The sequence below is a fragment of the Gopherus evgoodei genome, chromosome 2 (genome assembly GCF_007399415.2).
Source record: "Gopherus evgoodei ecotype Sinaloan lineage chromosome 2, rGopEvg1_v1.p, whole genome shotgun sequence".
NCBI lineage: Eukaryota > Metazoa > Chordata > Testudines > Testudinidae > Gopherus > Gopherus evgoodei.
This window is the reverse complement of record NC_044323.1, coordinates 158,701,093-158,722,691: the sequence shown is the minus strand read 5'-3', so window position 1 is coordinate 158,722,691 and position 21,599 is coordinate 158,701,093. Positions and strand designations below refer to the sequence as shown.

The window sequence follows — 21,599 nt, the reverse complement described above, 5'->3', positions numbered from 1 at the left end:
ATAAACACAGTCAAAAGACAGCCCCTGCCCATAAGAGCGTAGCTTTACAGGCAGAAGACTGAACTTTTTCAGCAGATGGCCTCAAATTGTGGGACTCTTTTCCCGAGGAGGCTAGCATGACATAAAATTGCACTGTTCTCAAAACACTCAACTTCCTTTTTTTTTTTTTTTTTAATTTAACATTTTTAACAACTTAACTTCCACAAGTTAGAGGAGAATGGAAGAGTAATAGTGAATAATCCCAGAGTCCATGACTGCAGTGGGAGAAGAGGAAAGGAACTAAAGTGGGACTTTTGTATTGTGATGGTGGGATTTATTTATTTGGATAGGCAGTTGAATAGTATGATGAGCGTGGGGATCTCTGCACTTAAATGGCTGCAGAACAGTAAAATTCAAGAAGTGGTATCTAGAAAATATTACACTGCTGGAGGATTACACCTTTCCATAAACAGCTCAAATGATTTCTAGCTTTTTGAGACAATCCTGTTGCTTTTCACTTAATTCTCAACTCAGACTCCTGAGACCTGTTGAAGGCTGTATTTGGTTTTAGGTCATAGGTTCAGCAAAGATTCCTGGCTATAGGCACATAGTATCATGTTAATGCTTGAGACCATTGTTCGAAACAGAGGCCTGTGATCATAGCCTCTTCCCCACTAAGACTGCAGTGTGTTTTGATTCCTGCAAAGGGGATGAACTTAGACTCGGATCAGAGAAAAAATTGGGACAGTTAGTGCAGGCGGGTGCAAACCAAAGTGGAGCCGGAGAAGGGAACCCCATCAAGTTACAGGAAGGGAACTCCTTGTGGCAAAAGAGGAGACCAGGGTAGCTCTTATGTGAAGTTAGTTGGTATGAAAAGTCTCATTACCAGTGAGCAGGTATTTTGTATCAAGACTGTCAACAATGTGTCAGTCTATAAAAGAGAAGCCACAGTAAGGGCCACAGAGAATGAACTTTTTTGACTGCTAGAGGTAGGGCCTCATTGTCAGGAGTGAGATATTGATTGGGTGGTAGTTGGGGAAAATTTAACTGCCACTTCTCATGCTGCACAAGTTCTGTGGCTCTAAGACTTCAATTTTCAGAGCTGTCAATTGACAGCTTTCATGAACACTAAGGTCCCAGTCCTGCAAAGATTTATGCACTTACTTAACTTTACCATTGATTTCAGTGGAACTAAGTACTTAAAATTTAAGCTCATATGTAAATCTTTGAAGAATATGGGGTAAGTAGGCACCAAAAATGTGATTTGGAATAGACAGATGAGCCATTAAATAACACATGTATTTTTGTTTGAGCGTTCCATAGAAATTGTTAGCTGCTGAGAAGTCTGGCAAATGTATCAAATAGTAAATAATGTGAATAGTGTGGTTTTTTTAATGCATCTAAATATAGAACTTCTGCTTTTTTAAAAAACATTGTGCTTAAACATTTTTCTTTCACTGTTCTACGAGGACATGGTATATCTAGCCAAATATATCTGATTTATGGTATGCAAGTACTTCCTTCTGCATGGCAGAAGGATTTTGGAATTACAGTGAAAACTGGCAGGGACAACTTGACATGAGTAATTTCTCCTCTTCTCCCCTCCAATCTTTCTCATCAGGATAGCGTAGAACACTGCATCATAGGAGTAACAATCCTGTCTCAGCTAACGAATGAAATTAATCAAGTAAGTGCTACAGCCTTCTTCAGTGAAGTAAGTGTCCAATTTTCTCATTTGTATTGTTCTGTTGTGTGTGTTTGTGCACTGATTTCTATTTTTTCATGCTATCATGCGCTTTTGCGGTAAGATATTGATATTTCCTCTGATCTAAGGATTTCTTTGCCATCTCCTGCTCTTTTAGCATCTCTCATCTTCTCCAGTACCTGGATGTAATGTTCCATGATAAAAATGAAGCAACACTAATATAGCAAATGGGTTCATGCCCAGTACTATCTTGCCTGTGAAGATAAAGCCCCACAGCATGAATTAGCAAAGCATCATTAGCATCTTTTGTCCTCCATTCCTATACATACTTCTAACTTTATGCAGTTTCTAATGTCATAACTTTTTTGCATTGTCAGTCATTACAATAACTTCTTCATGGGGATGTAAATATAAGGTATAATCATAGCAAATCTGGTAAATATTTTGAATTTCTTTTCCGAATACATAGCATGTTACATGTTCAGTACTCCTTACAGATACTGACTGATCCTATTTTGTGCACTTTTGTTTTTGTTTTGGGTTTTGTGGGAGGCGCTGGCAGGGCAAAAAGGGACACAGGTTAAGTAACTTGACCAAGCCTACATTTGAGTCAATGACATAAGCAGGACTAGGACTCAGGATTTCTTGTCTTTCAGTCCCATGATCTGATTTCTGCTAGCTCTTGCTTCCTCTCTGTTTTTTGAAAAACAGAGACTAGAGACATTAATTGGTCACATCTAAGCATGAAGGAAATAATCATATGCTCCTAAAGCCCAATTTATTTTCTAGCTATGACTCCTTCAAACAGATTTTAATAGTGTATTTCAGACTGCCACCAGTCACCCCAAGTAGCAATTTTCCTTGAGGACCCTTCTAGTTTAGATGATAAATTATCTAGACTTTTGCTGAAAGGACCAATACTAATTAGTTTTGTTTTAGCCTTTTAAGTTTTCATTAATATGGAAACTAACTTTGCTTTTGCTAATACATGTGCAAACACTTGAAAATAACCCAGGCTTTGAAACTCTACCATGGCAGTGAATAACTTAATAAAAAATGATTGCTTGCAGTCTGTTAGGTACAGCGACACTTTTTCCCATTTTGGTGTCTAAAGCTGTGCAAAGCACCCCCAGCTCACACTGAAGTAAGTGAAGTTCAGCTTCTCTAAAAATTGGGACACTTTTTGTTTAGGAGCCTGCAAGCTCCCACCTTGCTCTGAACAGAATCTATTCCCACCCATTGTGTTAATCCAGACTTACCTCACTTCTTGGGATTTGGCTTCAGTGGTTACTCAGACAACAAAGTAACTGTAAACCTGTGGCTGGACTTTCTCCTCAGCCTTGGATGCTTCTGTAGTTTCCCTGCAGGAGACCTCTCTGTCCCAGACCTTAGTTCCCTGTGCCAGAGAACCACTCCCACCTCCCTAATATCAAGGGCAAAACTAACAAGCCAGCAAGACCCAGTGAATCAGTATGTACTGATCAGCATCTCCCTGCAGGGTTTGAATACCTAACAGGGGATGAGATAAACAGAAAAGTTCTGTCACCAGTTGTTTCCTAAATCCATATTTAAGTGCCTAGCTGTAAGCAACAAAGTTAGAAAATTTTGTCCATGAATCATGAATCTCTTGTTTAAATACGTGAAAGAATAATTCTACCACAAAATATTACGCCTCTACCCCGATATAACGCGACCCAATATAACACAAATTCGGATATAAAGCGGTAAAATAGCGCTCCGAGGAGGCGGGGCTGCGCGCCCCTGTGGATCAAAGCAAATTCAATATAACGTGGTTTCACCTATAACATGGTAAGACTTTTTGGCTCCCAAGGACAGCGTTATATTGGGGTAGAGGTGTATCTAAATACATTTTGGTTTAAAGCCCCCCTCCTAAAATTGCCACCACTTGTATTGCTAAAAGCACTCTCGCTTGCTAGCAGTCACTGTGTTGGTATGTGACAAATACAGTGGATGGTGATTTACTTGGGGGTTTCATAACTATGTGAATTTCAGATTCATTACCATGTAATTTGTATGGGTCTTTTTTCTTAAAGTGAATTTTTGGTCACTTTTGTATATAAAAATATCTACACTAATGTAGCATGTTTTGTCCCAAAGAGCTGTACAAACAATAGACATACTGAAATACTGCCTTCTCTAGTATGGGGAGAGTAGCAGCCAACTGGCTTGTAGCATGTGGCACAATGCTGGAGAGCTGGGAAACTTTCCAGCAACAGTGAAGCAAATTCTGACTCTTGCAAAAAATGCATGAGATCAGCAATGGACATGTAGAGACTACTGGATGCCTGTTTTCCAGACCTTATCTAATAGATAACTGATAGGGGAGAGATGAGAGGAATATCCGTTTAGTGGTTAGGACACTACCCTGGGACGGGGAGAGCTAGGTTCAATTCTCCCCTCTTCCACAAACTTTGTGCCCTTGGGTGGGTGACTGACTCTCTCTCTGCCTCTGTTCCCCATCTGCACAATGGGGATAATGGCACTATCCTGCCTCACAAGGGTGTTGAGGATAAATACAGTAAAGGTTGTGAGATGCTTGGATCCTACAGTAACAGGGGCCATATAAGATGGATGGTATTAAGTAGTGTATATAAACGAGGGTAAGAAGCAGCATTCTAGGAATGAAACTCTGAATGGAGAGGCAGTTTCAGGTTAATTATGTTTCTGTGGTAGGCATTTAAGCTGTCTTTACCTGTGTACCATGAGTGATGGTGAGGGTGGGGGTAAGAACGTTTTATTTGCACATCAAAAAGTAATTCACCATGCGCCACCAGGGGAATAAATCATTTATTTTAATCCAGCCTTACAATATTCAGAATTTAAAAAAATCTCTAGTGACAATACACTAGGTTACAAGATGATATATAGCATGCTGTCATCATCACCTGTATTATATTCAGAGTTTAGAGCACATTTCTCAAATTAATGTGTGGTTGTGGTATCCTGTATTGAACAGCATCCACTTACTTCTCCTCCTAACACACGTGGCATACTTAATTGTCATACAGCCACAAGTCACGTACATGAGTTTAAAAACAAATGTGGCCAGATCCAAAGTGATGCACACCAATGCTTAGGGCTTTTTGTAATTTTCTGTTCATCCATGTATCTTGTCACTTGGCTCTCACCGTGACTGCGGTTCACTGGTGGTAGAGGACTCTGTATCTGGCCAGCACTTTCATATATGGGAGTGGAAAGAGTAATGAGCTATCAGGAATGATTTAGTGGATCTAGTTTAAGTAAATCAAGAATTGTTACCCAAACTAGATATTGGGGACTTCTGAACATTTTACCTACATTCCATTTTCAGAAATGATTTAGACATTAACAGCTTAAATTGTTTTTGAAAATGGGCTTTAGCCTCCTAAATCACCTGAGTGCTGTTGAAAATGTTATCCTTAATCCTGCTTTAAAACCAGCTCAAGTAAACTTGGTTTTTTTGCTTGAGATGAAACTGTGTGTTTAAGCAGTTTAGGAACATTGTTCTTACGTAGTACCCTAGACAGGTAATATAGTTTTATCAGCAGCTCAATAAAAACTTAATGGCAGTACAGGAACCATTATTTTATGTTAATAGAATGTAATACAATGGAGAACGTCCCTTCAGTTTAATCAACTGATGCAATGCAATTATGGGGGAGGAATGCCTTGGCGTGCCACTAATGTTTTATTAGCAACATTCCTGTGAATTCTACTTGCCTTGTTTCCTTCCTATAAACTAGTTCTAAAAGTTGCTTGTTTCTCTATCCAGGCAGACACCACCCATCCCCTGACCAAGCACAGGAAAATAGCCTCTTCATTCCGAGACTCGTCTTTATTTGATATCTTCACGCTTTCGTGTAACTTACTGAAACAGGTAGGGAGACTGCAGTTCTTGTCAAATGCCTTTATCAAACTTAGGCGTAAACTCCTTCCTGCTGTACCTCCATTGAAACTAGTCCTTTCTTTCCAGATTTGGCAGCTTTTCCGCACATCTGCCTTTAAGGAGATTTTCAGATTAGATTCCTACCTTTCACTTCATAACAGCTCAGTACTGCAAAAGTGCTTAGTTGTTCATTTACAGGCAAGGTTATAGAACAGCCTGATTTTCCTATAGGTAAGTCAGGCCCTGATTTAGGTTTTGTGTATTCACTTTGTTTAATACAAACTCAAGATAGAAGTGTCATGACCTTTTTAAAAATTTCAAATGAAAACACCTCAGATAGCTTATTTCACCCATTCCATATCAGGAGAACTATTCCTATGTAAAGCACTGTTATAGTGATCTAATTGCGTTCCCACTAGGGGAATTTTACCACTTTTACTATACCGGTATAATTAAAGCAGGTACAACATTCTAATATAGACAAGGCCTTTGGATTGTTGGGTATTGCCAAAATTCCTTGGTGCTGCTGAGCAGCTGCATGAAAGGAATGTTAATGGCCCTGCCACCTTTTCCAGTCCATGCAGTCTGAAGGAAGCCTTGAATTAGTGATTTCCCAGGTATAAAGTGAGGAAAGAAAAGGTGCACAGGTGTGTGCAGTTTGGTGTGAATTCTAGAGGCGGAGGCCCAAGGTGAGTGCTTTTTGCAACAGGGCACCAGTGCCTTCCCAAAGGTTTTTCTGCAAGAGAAAGTTGCCTTATGCAGTTTACCATCTCAGTTCAAGAGCACAGCAATTGTGCATGTTTTTGTAAGAAAGGAAATTACACTGATAAAATCCTGACTCCACACCTGGTTTCTGTTCCAAACAAGAAATGGATCTACAGGATCCCCAGATCCACTCAAAGTGGCAACATCACATTGGACTGTCATCACAGCTAGTGCTGTGCCAGTGTGTGAAAATCGAGAAATGACACTGAATAGAAACAGCATGAAATTCATCAGTTTAGTTTTACTCTTCAAATTGAGTGAAATATTAAAAGTAAACAAATTGCATAAAGAGTGAAAAGCAAGTTTCACTTGGAAAAACCATTCAGACTGTATAATCTCTGGTTGTGCTAGTCATACAAGTAGAGTTTGAGTTTGACAAGATTTGTTTCTCTTGCCGTTGTCCTCTCTGTTACCATGGACTCACAACTGAAACTAAAATGTTTCCTAGAACTTTCTTGCATGTGCCATATGCCTGCGTGATTTATTTGTGATTTGGCCCTCAAGGTGAAATGAAATTTGGAGGCTTAAATGACGTGACTCATTGGGGGGATAGCCTCCAGTTTTGTGTCTTTATCTCTCCATCATCCTGCTTTTGTTTCCCAGGATTCCCCAATTTTAAGGACAACTTGTGATGTTTTCTGTTGTCCCATTTAGTGTCCTTATTTTCCTGTCACTAACGCCCACCACCCCAGTTATTCCTTTATCAGTTTGGCAGCTTGCACAAGCTTCTGTGTATAAAACTAGATGTTTCCAACGTGATCCTCCAATGACTCTAGTTGTTTTCCCTTGGAGGGAGCAAGGGATTGGGCTGCTAGGAACTAATGATTGTCTATATCACTGTCATAAAACAGTGCAATTAGGCAGTCATTTAAGAACAATGCCGTCTGGTAGACATTCTGGAGTGGTTGTGGCAGACAGTTCCAACAATCAGTGAAACAGTATACAGGTCCCATTGCAACTGCCCAGATCAGTCTGTGGCAGATTTAGGGTAGAAGAAGTTTAGTTTCTCTATGAAAAGCATAGAGCGACTGTGCAAAGCGCAGGCCTTCTGGTTTGTCTGCAGATCCATGTGCTGCTATAACACAGTTATGAGCTGATCTAGCATCACAAACCCACTAATCACCTTGTGTTGCTTCAGAATCCTTCTGTCTAGTCCCTGAGCTTTGACTCTGGAGTAGAGTTTATCCAGATCGTTTGCATAACAAAGTGAATGCACTTGTTTCCCTACTCGGAGGGCATGGTGGAGTAACAGGAGACTCTGCTGCTAAATGCATGTCAAGCAGATAGTATTTTCCTGTGTTCTACCCAACTGAGAATTTCCTAATCTGATGGACCTTCCAGAATAATTACTGGGTGGCAATCATTGCTGCTCTCCTATTGCACAAGGAGAACTGAGTGAAAAGGAAGCACTGTCCACCCTCTTTATGTAAGGACTAAAATGCCAAATACAGATTATTTGTTGTAAAAGCGTGAGGCACCAGGGATATTAAGGGTGTTGTCTCAGCCTTAACATGAAGGTGGCATGTGATACCTACAAATGTCACCTCCTGTTGAAATGGAATTCTGCTCCTGCCTCAGTCACTGCATTGTTCTTGTTATCCACTGTGTTCTGTAGGCTTCGGGGAAGAACCTGAACTTGAATGATGAAAGCCAGCACGGCCTGCTCATGCAGCTACTCAAGCTCACACACAACTGCTTGAACTTTGATTTCATTGGCACATCAACAGATGAGTCCTCAGATGATCTCTGCACAGTGCAGATTCCAACCAGTTGGAGATCAGGTAATGCTCCAGGGGGGAGAGGGAAGCAGGCTTATCTTCTTCAGTGTACCAGATGAAAATACGCTGGCTGGCCGGCCAAGGCTCTGTCCACAGTATATAAATAGACCTTTGTGTCAGGGAACCAGGTGTATAGCCCTGTTGTCCCCTAACCTGATTACAGATGTGATCGCTGGCCCGAAACCACACAAGCACTGTTCCTCCTGGCCATTCAGTCCTACACTATGTGAACTTCAGAAATCACAAATTTGGCTTACGTGAACAGCTCAATTTTTTTTTAGTACACTTCTTGTAGAAGGGAAGAAAATAAGCCAGAAAGGAGCCCAGTCAGTTCTGAAATCCAGAGCTTCTCTCATGCTACTCACCTTTAGAATGGGATTCCCTAACTAGGCAATTGTTAAGACAACATTGCAGTATTTGGCAGTACTTCTGCACTTGTCACTTAAGGATATAACGGTTGTACTGTGTCAGACCAATGGTCTATCTAGCCTAGCATCCTGTCTCTGATAGTGGCCAGTGCCAGATGCTTCAGAAGGAATTAAAAGAACAGGGCTACTTTGGGTGATAACGTGCGCTGTCATCCAGTCCCAGCTTCTGGCGGAGGTGATTAGGGACACCTGGAGCACAGCGTCCATCCTTGACATCCTCATGGCCCATAGCAGTCATTCTGCAGTCACAGATTGCTTCATCTGAATGCCCTGCTATATTTCTTTAGCTTAATATGTGTATTCTGGAAGAGGAGGCTCTGGAGTATAGCACTATAATTCTTTGAAAACATTTGCATCATGTAATCTTTTCTAGCGGAAAGAGTATGCATGCCCTTGTAGTTTTGGGCAGACAAGCATAGAAGTGTCTTTTTGTAAACAAAGTACTCCACAGAATGCAATAATGCAGATGTCCACAGTAAGGTGCTCCTTTCTGTCTGTTTCAGCATTCTTGGATTCCTCGACCCTACAGTTGTTTTTTGACCTGTATCATTCCATCCCTCCATCGTTTTCACCTCTGGTGAGTTCAGAGTTCATGGTTCTTATGACATCTAATATCAGAAATCATTTACAGCGCCGGGAGAGCCATATGTAAGGACTCCATTGGTATATGGGCCTGAGATACTGGCCTTTTGATTAAAATGATGTAGAATACGTTCCGAACAGTTGCTTATTTTGATGATAATGTATTATCCCATAAAGACCAAAGGGAGGCTGTGCCAAGCTCCTTAGTATTGATAGTTTTGGGAGCTCCAGTGTTTTTGGAATGGATTATGGAGCAGTCCCCATTCGTTTGAAATATTGCTACTCTGCCCTTTTTTTGCCCCTTCTGTTTGAGAATCTCAAAGTGCTCTAAGTGAATGAAGCCTCTCAACTGCCCGTGAGGGAGCTCTGCAATGGTATGCCCATTTTGTAATCTGGGAAAGCTAAGCAGAGAGTTGAAATGACTTGTCCAAAATCACACTGCAAGTCCATGGCAAATCTGAGAGTACAATCCAAGAGCCTGACCCCTAGTCCCAATCTCTATCCATTACCTAGTCCCAATCTCTGTTCACTGGAGAGGATTGTGTTCCCACATGGTGAAAAGGCCAATAGCATCAGCCCAAGGAAAGGATTCACGTGACTGGATGTTTTCTTTTAAAATAGTGTCTGCCTACCAGCAACCAGGTGATCCAATAATTCTGTCAGTGCATGGAGTTGTTCACTCTGGCTGGACTCTGTGTGCGTAAAGCATTCAAATCCAGGAAACGTCTCTCATGCTGGCTCAGTCAGCAAGTCACACGCTAAGATTTTTCTCAGTTGGAAGTTGCTCTGATCTGTGTGCGTCTGTGATATGGTAGGAAGCAGAATCTGCAAATGCCCTTCAGGTGCTGTTCAGGAAGAAGCCCAGCAAAGCATTAAACATCTTTGCTCCAGAAACCTTAAAAATTAATTATCAACAAGGCCAGTCACCACAGGCAAAGAAAGGAAGGGAGGGGAGAAACTTACATAATTGCCCTATTGGTAGATTGTTTCCCTTAATATATTTCTAAATATTTCAGCATGGGGTAGAACTGGACCAGTTGCTTATATAGGCACTTAAATATTGTGGGCTAAATATTTCTCCTAGTTAATGTAGATGCATGCTGCAATGGAAACACTTCTTAACTCAGGCTGGAGAAGGGAGGCTCTTTCTTCAAAAGGATGTTTCTAGGAGAGGTAGGACAGAGCTGGTCACTTCATTATATAGTGCTAGCCAAGTCTGAGATTTAAGCTTCAGTTATTCAAGAGAGTTTAAAAAGCAACACACTGTTAAGCAGAAATTTAAAACAAGCCAGTAATTGCTCTGAGCTTTGATCATTAAAAGTGTGAGCTAGCAAGAATCAGAGGGGCTTTAACAGCAGAGTCGGTAGCTCTTAGACTGGTTGGGGGAATCGAGGCTCGCCTCAGTGCGAAGAGTCTATAATTAATTTGCTTCTAATGTTCATAATCCCGTTCAGCAGTGTGGTAATGAATTCACTTGCATAACTGCATCCCTGGAATCTACCTTCAGCTTAAATGTAATAGAGGCTGAGATGGGAGCACTTTAACTTAAACAAATGTGCATCTTGCCATTCTGCCTTCTCTCATATTTTCCCTAGACCATGGTAAGCTCTTGTATGGAGAGGCTGGCAGGCTTTCCTCCCACTGCCAGTATTTTTCAAGTCAAATCAAGTCATGGTTACACACAATGACAGATGACACGAGTCAGATGAGAGGGCACAACCTGCATTTTTGCTTTCACTGTTTGGGGACATCGTTTTTTTTTTCTGTCACCACATGACAACACAGTGAAGACTGTAACATAGTAATGGAGTTTAAGGCTTGAAGGGCCTTCCTAAAGCTGGGTGTTCATTGAGCCCTGAAGCTGGAGAGATGATCCCTGTATAATGTAGTCTCTCAATCCCGGCTGCATGTTTCCACTGGATTTCTCCTATTTTTCTCTTTTCATAGAGAGAATGTTTGGAGGTGGTTGTTTCGTTTTAAAACCATCCTTTGAACTATAGCAGCTGAGTTTGATTGCTAAGGAGTATGGTGAACACTTGAATGAACTACTCTCTCGGGAAAGGGAAACAACTCAGACCATTCCCTTCAGTTTGAATAACGTCTTTCCACTTTATTCCTTTTGCTTCCTTTAGGTCTTGTCCTGCTTAGTCCAGATAGCTTCTGTCCGCAGATCCCTTTTTAACAATGCGGAGAGAGCAAAGTTCCTGTCTCATCTCGTTGATGGCGTTAAACGAATACTGGAAAACCCCCAGGTGAGCATATCGGAAGCCAGGTATTTCTTAGAGTACTCCTTGTCCAATTTACTGCATTTGCTTCCATAAACTACTCTTCTGTTAGGGAACTCTCTGACGCACCCTGGCACTCCAGTATTCACCACTGTCATGTAATTAGAATATATTTTGTACAAAGGCTGCCTTGTGAACTTTCATTCTAAATGTCTTGATCTGCTAGACATAAATATTTCGTTGGATTGTATGTACCCCAGTTCCAGGTGGCACCTCCGGGGGAACCTCTCTCATCCTTGTTACAAGAAAAATGTAGAAGAAGAAGATGGGAGATCAGAGAAGAGCAACTAAAATGTTTAATGAACTAAATATGTATAGTTCATTTAAGTAGGAGACTAAAAGGTAGAGGAGAGAGCGGTCAGAGGTGAAGGTTTAAAAAGTGTAAACCCCAGGGGGATGGAAGAGAATTGTTTGGTATGGTATGTAGGACTAGAACCAGACAAAGTGGGATGAAATTTAGGCTAAATATATGGTAAACTTAACAGCACTGAGATCAATAAGGCTTGGGAGACTAATGGTGGGGTTTACCCCACTATAGAACAGAGAGGTGAGACTTTCACTGGACAAAACTGCTGAAAATATGCTTAGGGGAACAATCTTGCACTGGCCAAGGAAGAAAGACTAGATGATTTTAATGTCTGTTGTCTTTAACTTCTTTCCTCTAGTTTCCTGCTCCAGTCACTTAAATAACACTTCTCTATATTGGAAGATTACTTTTCCTTTTATCAAGAACAAAACTTGAGTCTTGTGGTTTAAACCTTGTGTAATTTGCTACTGGGAATTAAGTGTGTTGCAGGCTGGTGTTTTGAATGCCAGACACTAAACGTGTTCCAAGGTCTGCCATAAATGGTAGAGTTTCATTTTAGCTAGTGATCTGTACTACGTGGCTTTGAGAGATCCTACTTTGCACTTGCATGTAAAGATCTCCGAGCAATTTAGAGGTGGGCAAACAGTACCTCTTTTTTAGAAATGGGGGAGCTGAGGCACGGAGTGATAAAATAACTTGCTAAATCAAGCAGTAAGTCAGTGGCAGAGCTGGGAATAAAAACCAGGTCTCCAACTCCCATTCGTATGCTCTAAAACACTAGACAGTGCTACCTGTCTCATGATTTGACAGACTGTTTGTTCTCTTCCTCCCCAGAGTTTGTCAGACCCAAACAATTACCATGAGTTCTGCAGATTGCTGGCTCGATTAAAAAGCAACTATCAACTGGGAGAGCTGGTGAAGGTGGAAAACTACCCTGAGGTCATCCGACTCATTGCCAACTTCACCGTGACCAGCCTACAGGTGGGAACTCATTGCATTTGGCCTTGTTGGTGCCTCTGAAAATGGAGCAGTTCCCCTCCTTGCATTTACTTTGTAGTGGCTATGCCAATTTGTGAGGCCCAATGGCAAGAAGACTGCAGCATCCACACAGGCTTTGTAACAGGAGAATCTGACAGTGCAATATTGATCATACTATGAACTCTGGCTGAAAAACACGAGGGGAGCGTTGTAGTTACAGCTCTGAAGTTTTTCCCATGTCCCATCAGTAACAACTGCTGATTCAAGATTATTTTTATGTAATGCATCAACCCATTATTAAAATGTATTTTAGAGGGTGGTTCTACTGCTAATACCATCAATATCATGCAGAGATTGCCTCTGTATTTGCTGCTGCTGTGCAGCATACAACTACATCTCTGTACAAAATAAAATGGTATTTTAAAAATTCTTCCATGATAGCTACTGCAAATTGGCAGGCGTGATCTGTAGACAGTTGGGGTGTATGTAGCTTTTAGAAATATCAAGTGTTGTTCAGATGACTTGTGAATTCAGGGGTTTAGTGGGAGGCAAACAGGAGCATTGGAATTTTACAGCTTAAGTTAGGATTGGGCGTGTTTAATAGAACAATAGAGATTTCTAAGAGCTCTGAATAAAACAGTTTAGGATATTAAAAAGCAGGAAAGCTGTGTGTGCATGGCCCCAGGTGAGGGACTAAATTGTATTACTGGTGCTTCATCAAACCAGAACTGTGTGTTGCTGTATTGCCTTTATGTAATGTAAATGTCAGTAATTATGCATATTACTGTGCAGCTGCGTAACTCCCCTTTAGGACAGAATTGGTTTTCTTATGTAAGAGTCCAGCAGGAGTGGCTGGACCAGGCCACCCAAATGACATCAAGAAAAACCTGTTTTAACCTAGGTCTCCAGAATTGGAAGTCTAGTGCAGCAAAGTTTGACAGTCCTTCTCTTGGGGCTTTCCCTGAGCTGTGGAAGGTGTATACCACTGAAGGGGCTGCATTAGAGAAGCTATTCATAGTGAGTCATGATAGAGATGGAGCTCAGCAGATGATGATTCTTGTACTGCCTGTATCCTTGCAATATCAATGCATGTTTTCGTCACTATGCTACAATGCTAAGATGAATGAGGAGAGAAAGCAGCAAGACTGTTAGGTTTGAGGGAGGGCACCAAGGTTCTCTATCTAATCCTGCAAGCTTGTATTTTCAGACCTGCACTGGGAGCTGAAGGCTTCAGCTCAGCTACATCTCATGAAAGTTATTTTGGAGTATCCCTGGCTCTTTTGCTGAACAGTTCTCTTCCTTAGGCACTCCTGGAATTTGGATGCTGACTTAAATTCAATGCTATATAGGAAAATGAAGCATCAAGGCATCCTGTGTAAAGCCTCTGAATGTCTGCTCTCCTACGGCAAACCATTCAAGACAAACGTGACATTCTGCAAGATCCTAAATTCACTGGCTTCCTTTCCTTTCTCTATCTTGGTACCTGTAGCATTGGGAGTTTGCACCGAACAGCGTACATTATCTGCTAAGCCTGTGGCAGCGGCTGGCAGCATCAGTGCCATATGTTAAAGCCACAGAGCCTCATATGCTAGAAACATACACTCCAGAGGTCACAAAAGCTTACATCACATCCAGGCTGGAGTCTGTGCACATCATACTGAGGTAAGGGAAGCCTAGAAATGCATGAACACTTCTACCACAGTGCTTGCAGCACATAAGGGAAAATCTTGCAAGGGTCTTTGGCATTAGATGTATAGGCAAATAGAGTATTGACTCTGACCCCAGGATGTTTTTGCTTTGGTTGTCAATGGAGTATCTTGGTAGGGATGTCAGAATCAGATGTGCCATCCTTGTATATTTTAATTAAAGTTAATTTATTAGATGGAAGAAAACCAAAATATGAAAGATGGAAATCACTAAAGCACAACGACAACCAGATGCCTTAATACTTGGCACTTCTTAAACACGTAAAGTGCTGTGTTCTATCTAAAGCCCTGGACAAATATTGTCTTAAGCCTGCAATAAGAACTTACTCATTGCAGGTTGTAATGGCCCTGCCAGTTCTGTTAGTTATTTCTGTGCCCATAAAACAAGAGGACACTAGTGATGATTGCTTGGTTATATTACATCAGTCTCTGCAATACTCCACCATGACGGCTACTAGAGGCAAAGGATCAGATGATGATCAGATTTAAAGAATAGCCATGTGCCTAGGAGAGGTGTCTTCCATGCTAGAAATAAGCTTGTGTTATGGGTTAGGCTAGCACTGGTATTAAAGTTCCTTTATAATGCTGCTTCCTCCCCATGCAGAGACGGGTTGGAAGATCCACTAGACGACACTGGCCTTGTGCAACAGCAGCTAGATCAGCTGTCCACCATTGGCCGGTGTGAGTATGAAAAGACCTGTGCTCTCCTCGTACAGCTCTTTGACCAGTCAGCCCAGACTTATCAGGAGCTACTACAGAGTGCCACTGCCAGCCCCATGGACATCGCAGTGCAGGAAGGTGAGTGCACTCTCAAGAACAGTGGCCAGGGAGCCTTGACCAGTTTGCCCCTTCCAAAAACTACAGCTCCAGAAGCCCTGATAGTATCATATCAGGAGAGATCCAGTCCAACAAGTATTCCCTTGGGAAAATGGACATTCAGCCTGGTCTGTGCGCAGCTTTTGTACAGGTATAACTATTTCAGTTAGAGGGGTGGGGTTTTTACCTATTATAGTTATACAGGTATAACCCCTCGACCCAATATAAATTTATCCACACTGGGCGGGCCTTGGGCTGCTTTACTGGGCTGCTTTACTATACTGCTGTAATTAAATCAGTACAACTTCAGATGGTTGGGGCTTGAGTATCTGTCATATCAGCCTTGTGTGCTTTCAGAAAATGAGTGCTCCTCTTTGCACATGCAATAATGTTTCCAAAAGTCTACAGAATCTGGTCTGGTCTTAAAGGAATTTCCTGGGGTGAAGGTGATCTTAAATTGTGAGCACACTATAGTTTGAAATGATGCTCTGAAGCAAACAGACTACAGTTCTGATCCTGGAAATTGTACATAATTTCCACTAAGTGGAAAAACAAGTAACACTGGCGTAACATTAGCTTCTTGATCCAGAGGAATAAAATATGCTCTTAAGAAATCTTTCTTCGTGAACCCTGGCTTTGCCAGAGGAAAAACCCGAAGAATCCCTTTCTCTCTACCATGGGGCCTGTGAGTGTTTGTTTCTGATGTCATCTGTTGGCTTCAGGGCGCCTGACATGGCTCGTTTATATCATCGGGGCAGTGATTGGTGGCAGGGTTTCGTTCGCCAGCACAGATGAGCAGGATGCGATGGACGGCGAGTTGGTTTGTCGGTAGGAATGTTGAATGCTTTCTAGCTGCGCTATGTTCCGTTCTTGTGGCTGCCTTGTAGTAATTCTCTTTGGGGCTTTAAGTGTTCTCCCTTCCCTCTTCTCTTGCTAAAAATAACTGGATGGAATTGGCCCTCGAACAAAGACATTGATAGCGCTGGCTAGACCCACTGAGCAAACTTCTGTTGGGATTTGTCTAAACCTGGATGTCTGCATAGGTGTTTGGCAAGAGATCTAAATAAACAGGGGGAACAGTATGTATGGGTGGAATTTTTCCTATATTTAATGCCCACTGCAGAGTAGAATCCAGTGCATGCTGGTTCTTTTTGGGAAAAGATGTTTTTTCTGATATCACCCAAACTGGCTTTGACAGTAAATATCATGAATATCGCAGTTCCCTACAGCGGATGGAATTCTTATACAGGGTGGCACTGGTACATTTTTATAGTTTCAGAACTGTTTACGCCTTCTATTAGCACAGTTACTGCTTTATTTGGTATAGGTAATTAATATGCAGTTTATGGCTCTTAAATAACGCAAAGCTGAGCAAAATTCTGTGTAGAACATAAGCTAATTCTGCTTCTCCGGGATCAAGAGGACTGAATCTGAGAATTTATGGAAGGTGGCCATGTGATAACTGTTGTTAATGAGGAACTGTAAATCAGGCACTAGCTCCTCCTGCAGCTGGAGCATTACTGGAGGGAAGATATAAGATCTAAAACATTTATATTATACACAAGAGACTTTCTCATATTAGTCTGTTTACTTTGATCTTTTCTCTCCCTATTAGTTTTGGGCCACCTCGCAAAAAAGAGTTGACCTTTGCTTTGCCCCCCACCACGTGTTTATAACCTCCAGTCAGCAAAACCGTTTCTTACCCCAATAGATCATTCATGGGCATTCTCCACAAGCCCCACGTGGCCATAACAAAAATCGGTGGGGGGGGGAATGGACCCCCTTAAATGCCTCTTCAGTCTTGTAATGAGAGCTAGAGGCTTCTGCTCAGGGGATAGCTCAGAGAATGTACTGAACCTTGGCATTTGATAGGCTCTGTAGGGGGTGAAAATTCCCCTCTGTGTGGAGGGCAGACACCAAGGCCTCTCTCTTTCCCTTTGCCCTTCCCACCCCCTGCCCATATCTTAAGTTGGACTTAAGTGGTACATAGGCCTTCTGCTGGCTCCTCTGCATGGGAGAGTGGGGGACTTGACTCTTGGTCATCTTCTTTAGTTTAACGTAATGTCATTCCTGTGTTTCAATCACTCTTGGCCCACTACGCCACCTCCTAAAGAGCAAAAAGAGTTCTCAGCCGTACACAGCTTCGAAATGATACCAACTGCCTGACGTCACTTTTCTGTTCACCCTTGCCAGTGTTCAGGCAGGCTGGTATTTCTTGTCCTCCTGGAGTGGTTGGTAGATCTGTTGCTGCTTCTTTCCCTCCCTTTAGGGTATTGCAGTTGATGAACCTGACGGACTCTCGCCTGGCACAGGCTGGGAACGAGAAACTGGAGCTTGCCATGCTGAGCTTCTTTGAGCAGTTCCGAAAGATCTACATTGGAGACCAAGTGCAGAAATCCTCCAAGGTAATTCCCTCCACCATGCAGCCTTGAGGCATTGCTGGCTACCATAATGTCTTCACATCTTTTGGTATATGAGCTGCTCGATCTTAATCTGCGCTTGTCTTATAAGAAAAAGCTTATTAGAAGCTCCCATCCTTCCTGCTTTCTTCATACCCAGTCTGACAATTATAGCTTCAGCAGTGCAGCTTTGGCACTGCTTTTCAGTAAGATAACTTCTGATTAGGGGCACTAACCTAGAACTTAGGAAACCTGGGTTCATATCCCTGATCCACTGCAGGCTTCCTGTGTGACCTTGGGCAAGTCACTTAGCTTCTCGGTGCCTCAGTGCCCCATCTGTATAATGGGAGTTAATAGCCCTGCCCTACTTCTGAGGGATGACGTGAGGGGGGAAATGCATTGGGATCTCAGTGCCTCTCAGTGTTTAGAGTAATGGGGAGCCATATAAGTTCCCAAAAGAGGTGTTAGGTCTGGGGTGGAGTTCAGATACTTCAGTGGTCCCCAAACTTTTTGTGGCCAGTAGCACATTCATGTTTTCAGAAGAGCGTGGCAGGCGCCAAAAATTTGGCAAGGCTTATTTTGTACATTAAATAATATGGAAAACATCATATTTAATATTATATGAATCTATAAGATAAGAGTAATTTTACATGTAAAAGGTATTAATTAAATTATTTGGCAATTACTCTTTCACCTTACCACGTGAATTTGCTCTTTGTTATCTACCTGTAAGAAAAATTAAGGAGTTTTTACAAAATAAATATCATAAACAGTTTTCACCTTATGTATTTTTAAAAAGTAAAACATTGTTGAATTGCTGGTCCAAATATATTTATTATTCTTACTTTAACATAGAATGAAGCCTACAGCCCTGGAGTTCTTTGTCTCCGGCAAGCGCGGGGCCGCGGCTTCTCTCCAGCTTAAGCCACAGGCCCTTGCCTGCCAGGGACTGAGAACACCGGCACCCACAGCCCTGGAGTTCTGTCCCCAGCAGGGGCAGGGCCGAGGCTTCGAAGCTGGAGAGAAGCCGCAGCCCGGCGCCTGCCGGGGACCGAGAACGCCTGCAGCTCCAGAGAAGCTGGAGAGAAGCCACAGCCCGGCGCCTGCTGGGCACAGAGAACACTGGTGCCCACAGCCTGCAGCCCCGGAGAAGCCGGAGAGAAGCCGAAGCCCTGTGCCTGCCAGGGACAGAGAACGCCCGCGCCCTGCGGGCCCCGGAGTTCTCTGTCCCCAGGCATGGGGCTGCAGCTTCTCTCTCCTCCTGGGCACTAGGCGGGCGCACATAAATGCCCCGGCAGGTGCCATGGCGCCCATGGGCACCGCATTAGGGACCACTGGGATATTTCGTTAAAACTTACTGGAATTTTTTCCAGACATTCTGAAAACCCCCACGGCCTTTGCGCTGAGGTGAAACATGACACATTGGCTGCCTAAAAAGGCAGTTTGTGCAGACAAGAAAGGGTTTGTGGAAGCGGGCCTTTCTCACTTTTCTCTCGCAAGATACACTGGACGTTAACACTGGTGTACTTGGAGCTTAAAGTAGCCCAGGAAATGGGAATTGAGCGAAACTATGCCATCTTTATTCCAAAAACTGACTCTCAGCCATTCTGATAACCCATAATTAACTATCAGAGGGGTAGCCATGTTAGTCTGGATTTGTAAAAAGTGACAGAGTCCTGCGGCACCTTATAGACTAACAGATGTATTGGAGCATGAGCTTTCGTGGGTGAATACCCACTTAGTTAATTATGCATCCGACGATCGCCCAGGGACACAGATTGAAGCACCAGGGTGACACTCTTGCTTCTGAAGGTGCAGAGGGCTTAAGAGTGTTTGAGAGTGGGGCTAGATCACAGGGATATGAGTGCAGAGTTCATTGCTTCATTGTACTCATAGCTGTCAGTAGAAGAACCACATTACTGTTGAGTTATGGGAATTCCCCTTCTCAGAAAGAAAGTGAATGCCTGCACTTTGTATACAGCATCTGTAGCTGCTGTGAGCCTGGCTGGGGATGAACTTCGCTAGAATGAAAAGGAGGATGGGAAAATCGTACAGGTCAACAACATTTCTTTTCGTTTGACCTGTTACCCCACGTAGCGTATCAGTCTGAGTTAGAATGTGAGTGCCTCAGGGCAGGAACCTTCTCTTGATGGTCTTGAAAAGCATGGACTAGATAGATCCCTGGGTCAGTGCTGCATGGAGCGGGGAAGAAAATGAAAGAGCTATCATGCCACTTCATAAATGTGGGTCATGGATCAAACGCTCTCCATGCTTAACGGCTTGGAGCCCTACTGCTCAGGGAAATGAAATAGCTATTTTTTAAACTCAGGGTGCATCCCCAGTAGAATCCCACCCTCTTACCACAAAAGTATCACTAATTCCATTGGCTTCTTTTTAACTTGTGTTGCTCTCTTTTCCTTCCAGCTGTACCGCCGTCTCTCTGAGGTTCTGGGATTGAATGACGAGACCATGGTCCTGAGCGTCTTCATAGGGAAAATGTAAGTATTCCTGCTTGCAGTCATCAAGTGTAACTGGGACAACCTCAATATAAGACAGTGTTGTTCAGACTGAGAAAGTAACCTCTGGCTGTTTGAGAGAATTATAGGCTGTGGCCAGGGGTTTAGGTCCTGTGCAGCATCCAGGATTATTTATCCACCATGGAATCTAGCTTGCGCCATGGAGACACACCAATGTAATCCCCTGCTAGCTACACCAGAATGATGGATTCTTATTCCAGCGCCCACTTAATCCGCTGTCTGACATCATTGTTACAAGGAGCAGTCTCCGCTATCGTGCACTGCCACACCATTATTGCCAATCACAAGCCAAGAAAGCACTGTGGGGAGAGGACTGCTCTCTCAAAGGATTTCTTTTCAAATAGCAGAACTCAATACAAAAGTAGTGCCAGTACCATTCTTAAAACTCTTCCACTTTAGTAGGCTGCTCCCTACTTGGCCAGTTGCTTGGCAGCTGCTTCCAGATTGAACACATCAATTGGGTTTTGTCATGTCTTTTTGGCAGTCACCATTAGAATTTTAACCTCTTCAGTAGCTCCAAGGCTGAAGCCCAGTGCCGTGCGCCTGGATGCACATGGCCACCGGCTTTCCACACACCATTTTTGCCTTGGTGTGCATGGTGCCTGTCCACTCTTGCGCACCTGAGCTGCACATCCACAAGGGGTTAAATGGCTCTCCTGGAAGAAGCAAGGGCTACTAGAATTCTGCAGCTGACAGTGGATGGTGCAGGTGCAGAATTGCATACGTCTGCATGTTGTCACTGCCGCAGAATTCTCTTACCCTTGCTGCAGAAATCAGCCCTGGAGTGCCACAGAATTCCAAGGGCCTGGGTATGGGCCAGTGTAGCTTGAGACCCAAGTAGTGAAGATTATCTGAAGGATAATTTTCTAGTCAACCAAATGTAAGTACAGTAATTTTATACCAATATTTTGTGGCTTGTGATGTCTGTGACTTTTTGGAGGGTGGAGATGGTATTGGGTGACGTTTGATGGAAGATTTCACCTTGTAACAAAAGAAATCTAAGCTGTCCCTCTGACCTGTTCTTATTCTCCTCTTCTCTAGCATCACCAACTTGAAGTACTGGGGTCGATGCGAACCTATCACCTCCAAGACACTGCAGCTTCTCAATGACCTCTCCATTGGATATCCTTTTCTGTAGAGAGCCCTGGGTGTGTAGAACACACTTACACGGTGGAATTTGGGGAGCACTACACCAGTGTGTTCAGATGAAATGGGAGCATTTTGGACAAGTTCATTAGTTATTGCCATCCACTGAGCTCATCTCAATGCATCTTTAATGGATGCTCCGGTAGGTCTGTCAGTTCACCAGGAACTTCCTAGAGCTGGAGAGAGGCATCTCCCACCACAAATTCCAACCACATAATATTGAGCCTGATTTTATCATCATCCACTCTCCCAGTTCTTCGCTATCTCTCCATGTAAACTTGGCTTATCTAAAAGGAAAAAAA

General features: G+C 42.8%; 1 protein-coding gene across 3 annotated transcripts in view; it reads left to right on the top strand.

Annotated features, from left to right (window-relative positions):
* XPO7 (exportin 7) overlaps nucleotides 1-21,599 on the top strand; it is an 88,122-nt gene that overhangs the window by 45,123 nt on the left and 21,400 nt on the right. For 2 of the 3 annotated variants that reach the window (XM_030552119.1, XM_030552121.1), the window contains exons 6-17: nucleotides 1,601-1,693; nucleotides 5,457-5,561; nucleotides 7,951-8,116; nucleotides 9,045-9,118; nucleotides 11,256-11,375; nucleotides 12,550-12,696; nucleotides 14,183-14,355; nucleotides 15,004-15,197; nucleotides 15,938-16,043; nucleotides 17,485-17,620; nucleotides 20,039-20,112; nucleotides 21,193-21,273. In XM_030552119.1, coding sequence (XP_030407979.1) covers nucleotides 1,601-1,693; nucleotides 5,457-5,561; nucleotides 7,951-8,116; nucleotides 9,045-9,118; nucleotides 11,256-11,375; nucleotides 12,550-12,696; nucleotides 14,183-14,355; nucleotides 15,004-15,197; nucleotides 15,938-16,043; nucleotides 17,485-17,620; nucleotides 20,039-20,112; nucleotides 21,193-21,273 — 1,469 coding nt within the window. The remainder of the gene's footprint in view (nucleotides 1-1,600; nucleotides 1,694-5,456; nucleotides 5,562-7,950; nucleotides 8,117-9,044; nucleotides 9,119-11,255; nucleotides 11,376-12,549; nucleotides 12,697-14,182; nucleotides 14,356-15,003; nucleotides 15,198-15,937; nucleotides 16,044-17,484; nucleotides 17,621-20,038; nucleotides 20,113-21,192; nucleotides 21,274-21,599) is intronic. The other variant, XM_030552120.1, reaches the window with a different exon arrangement.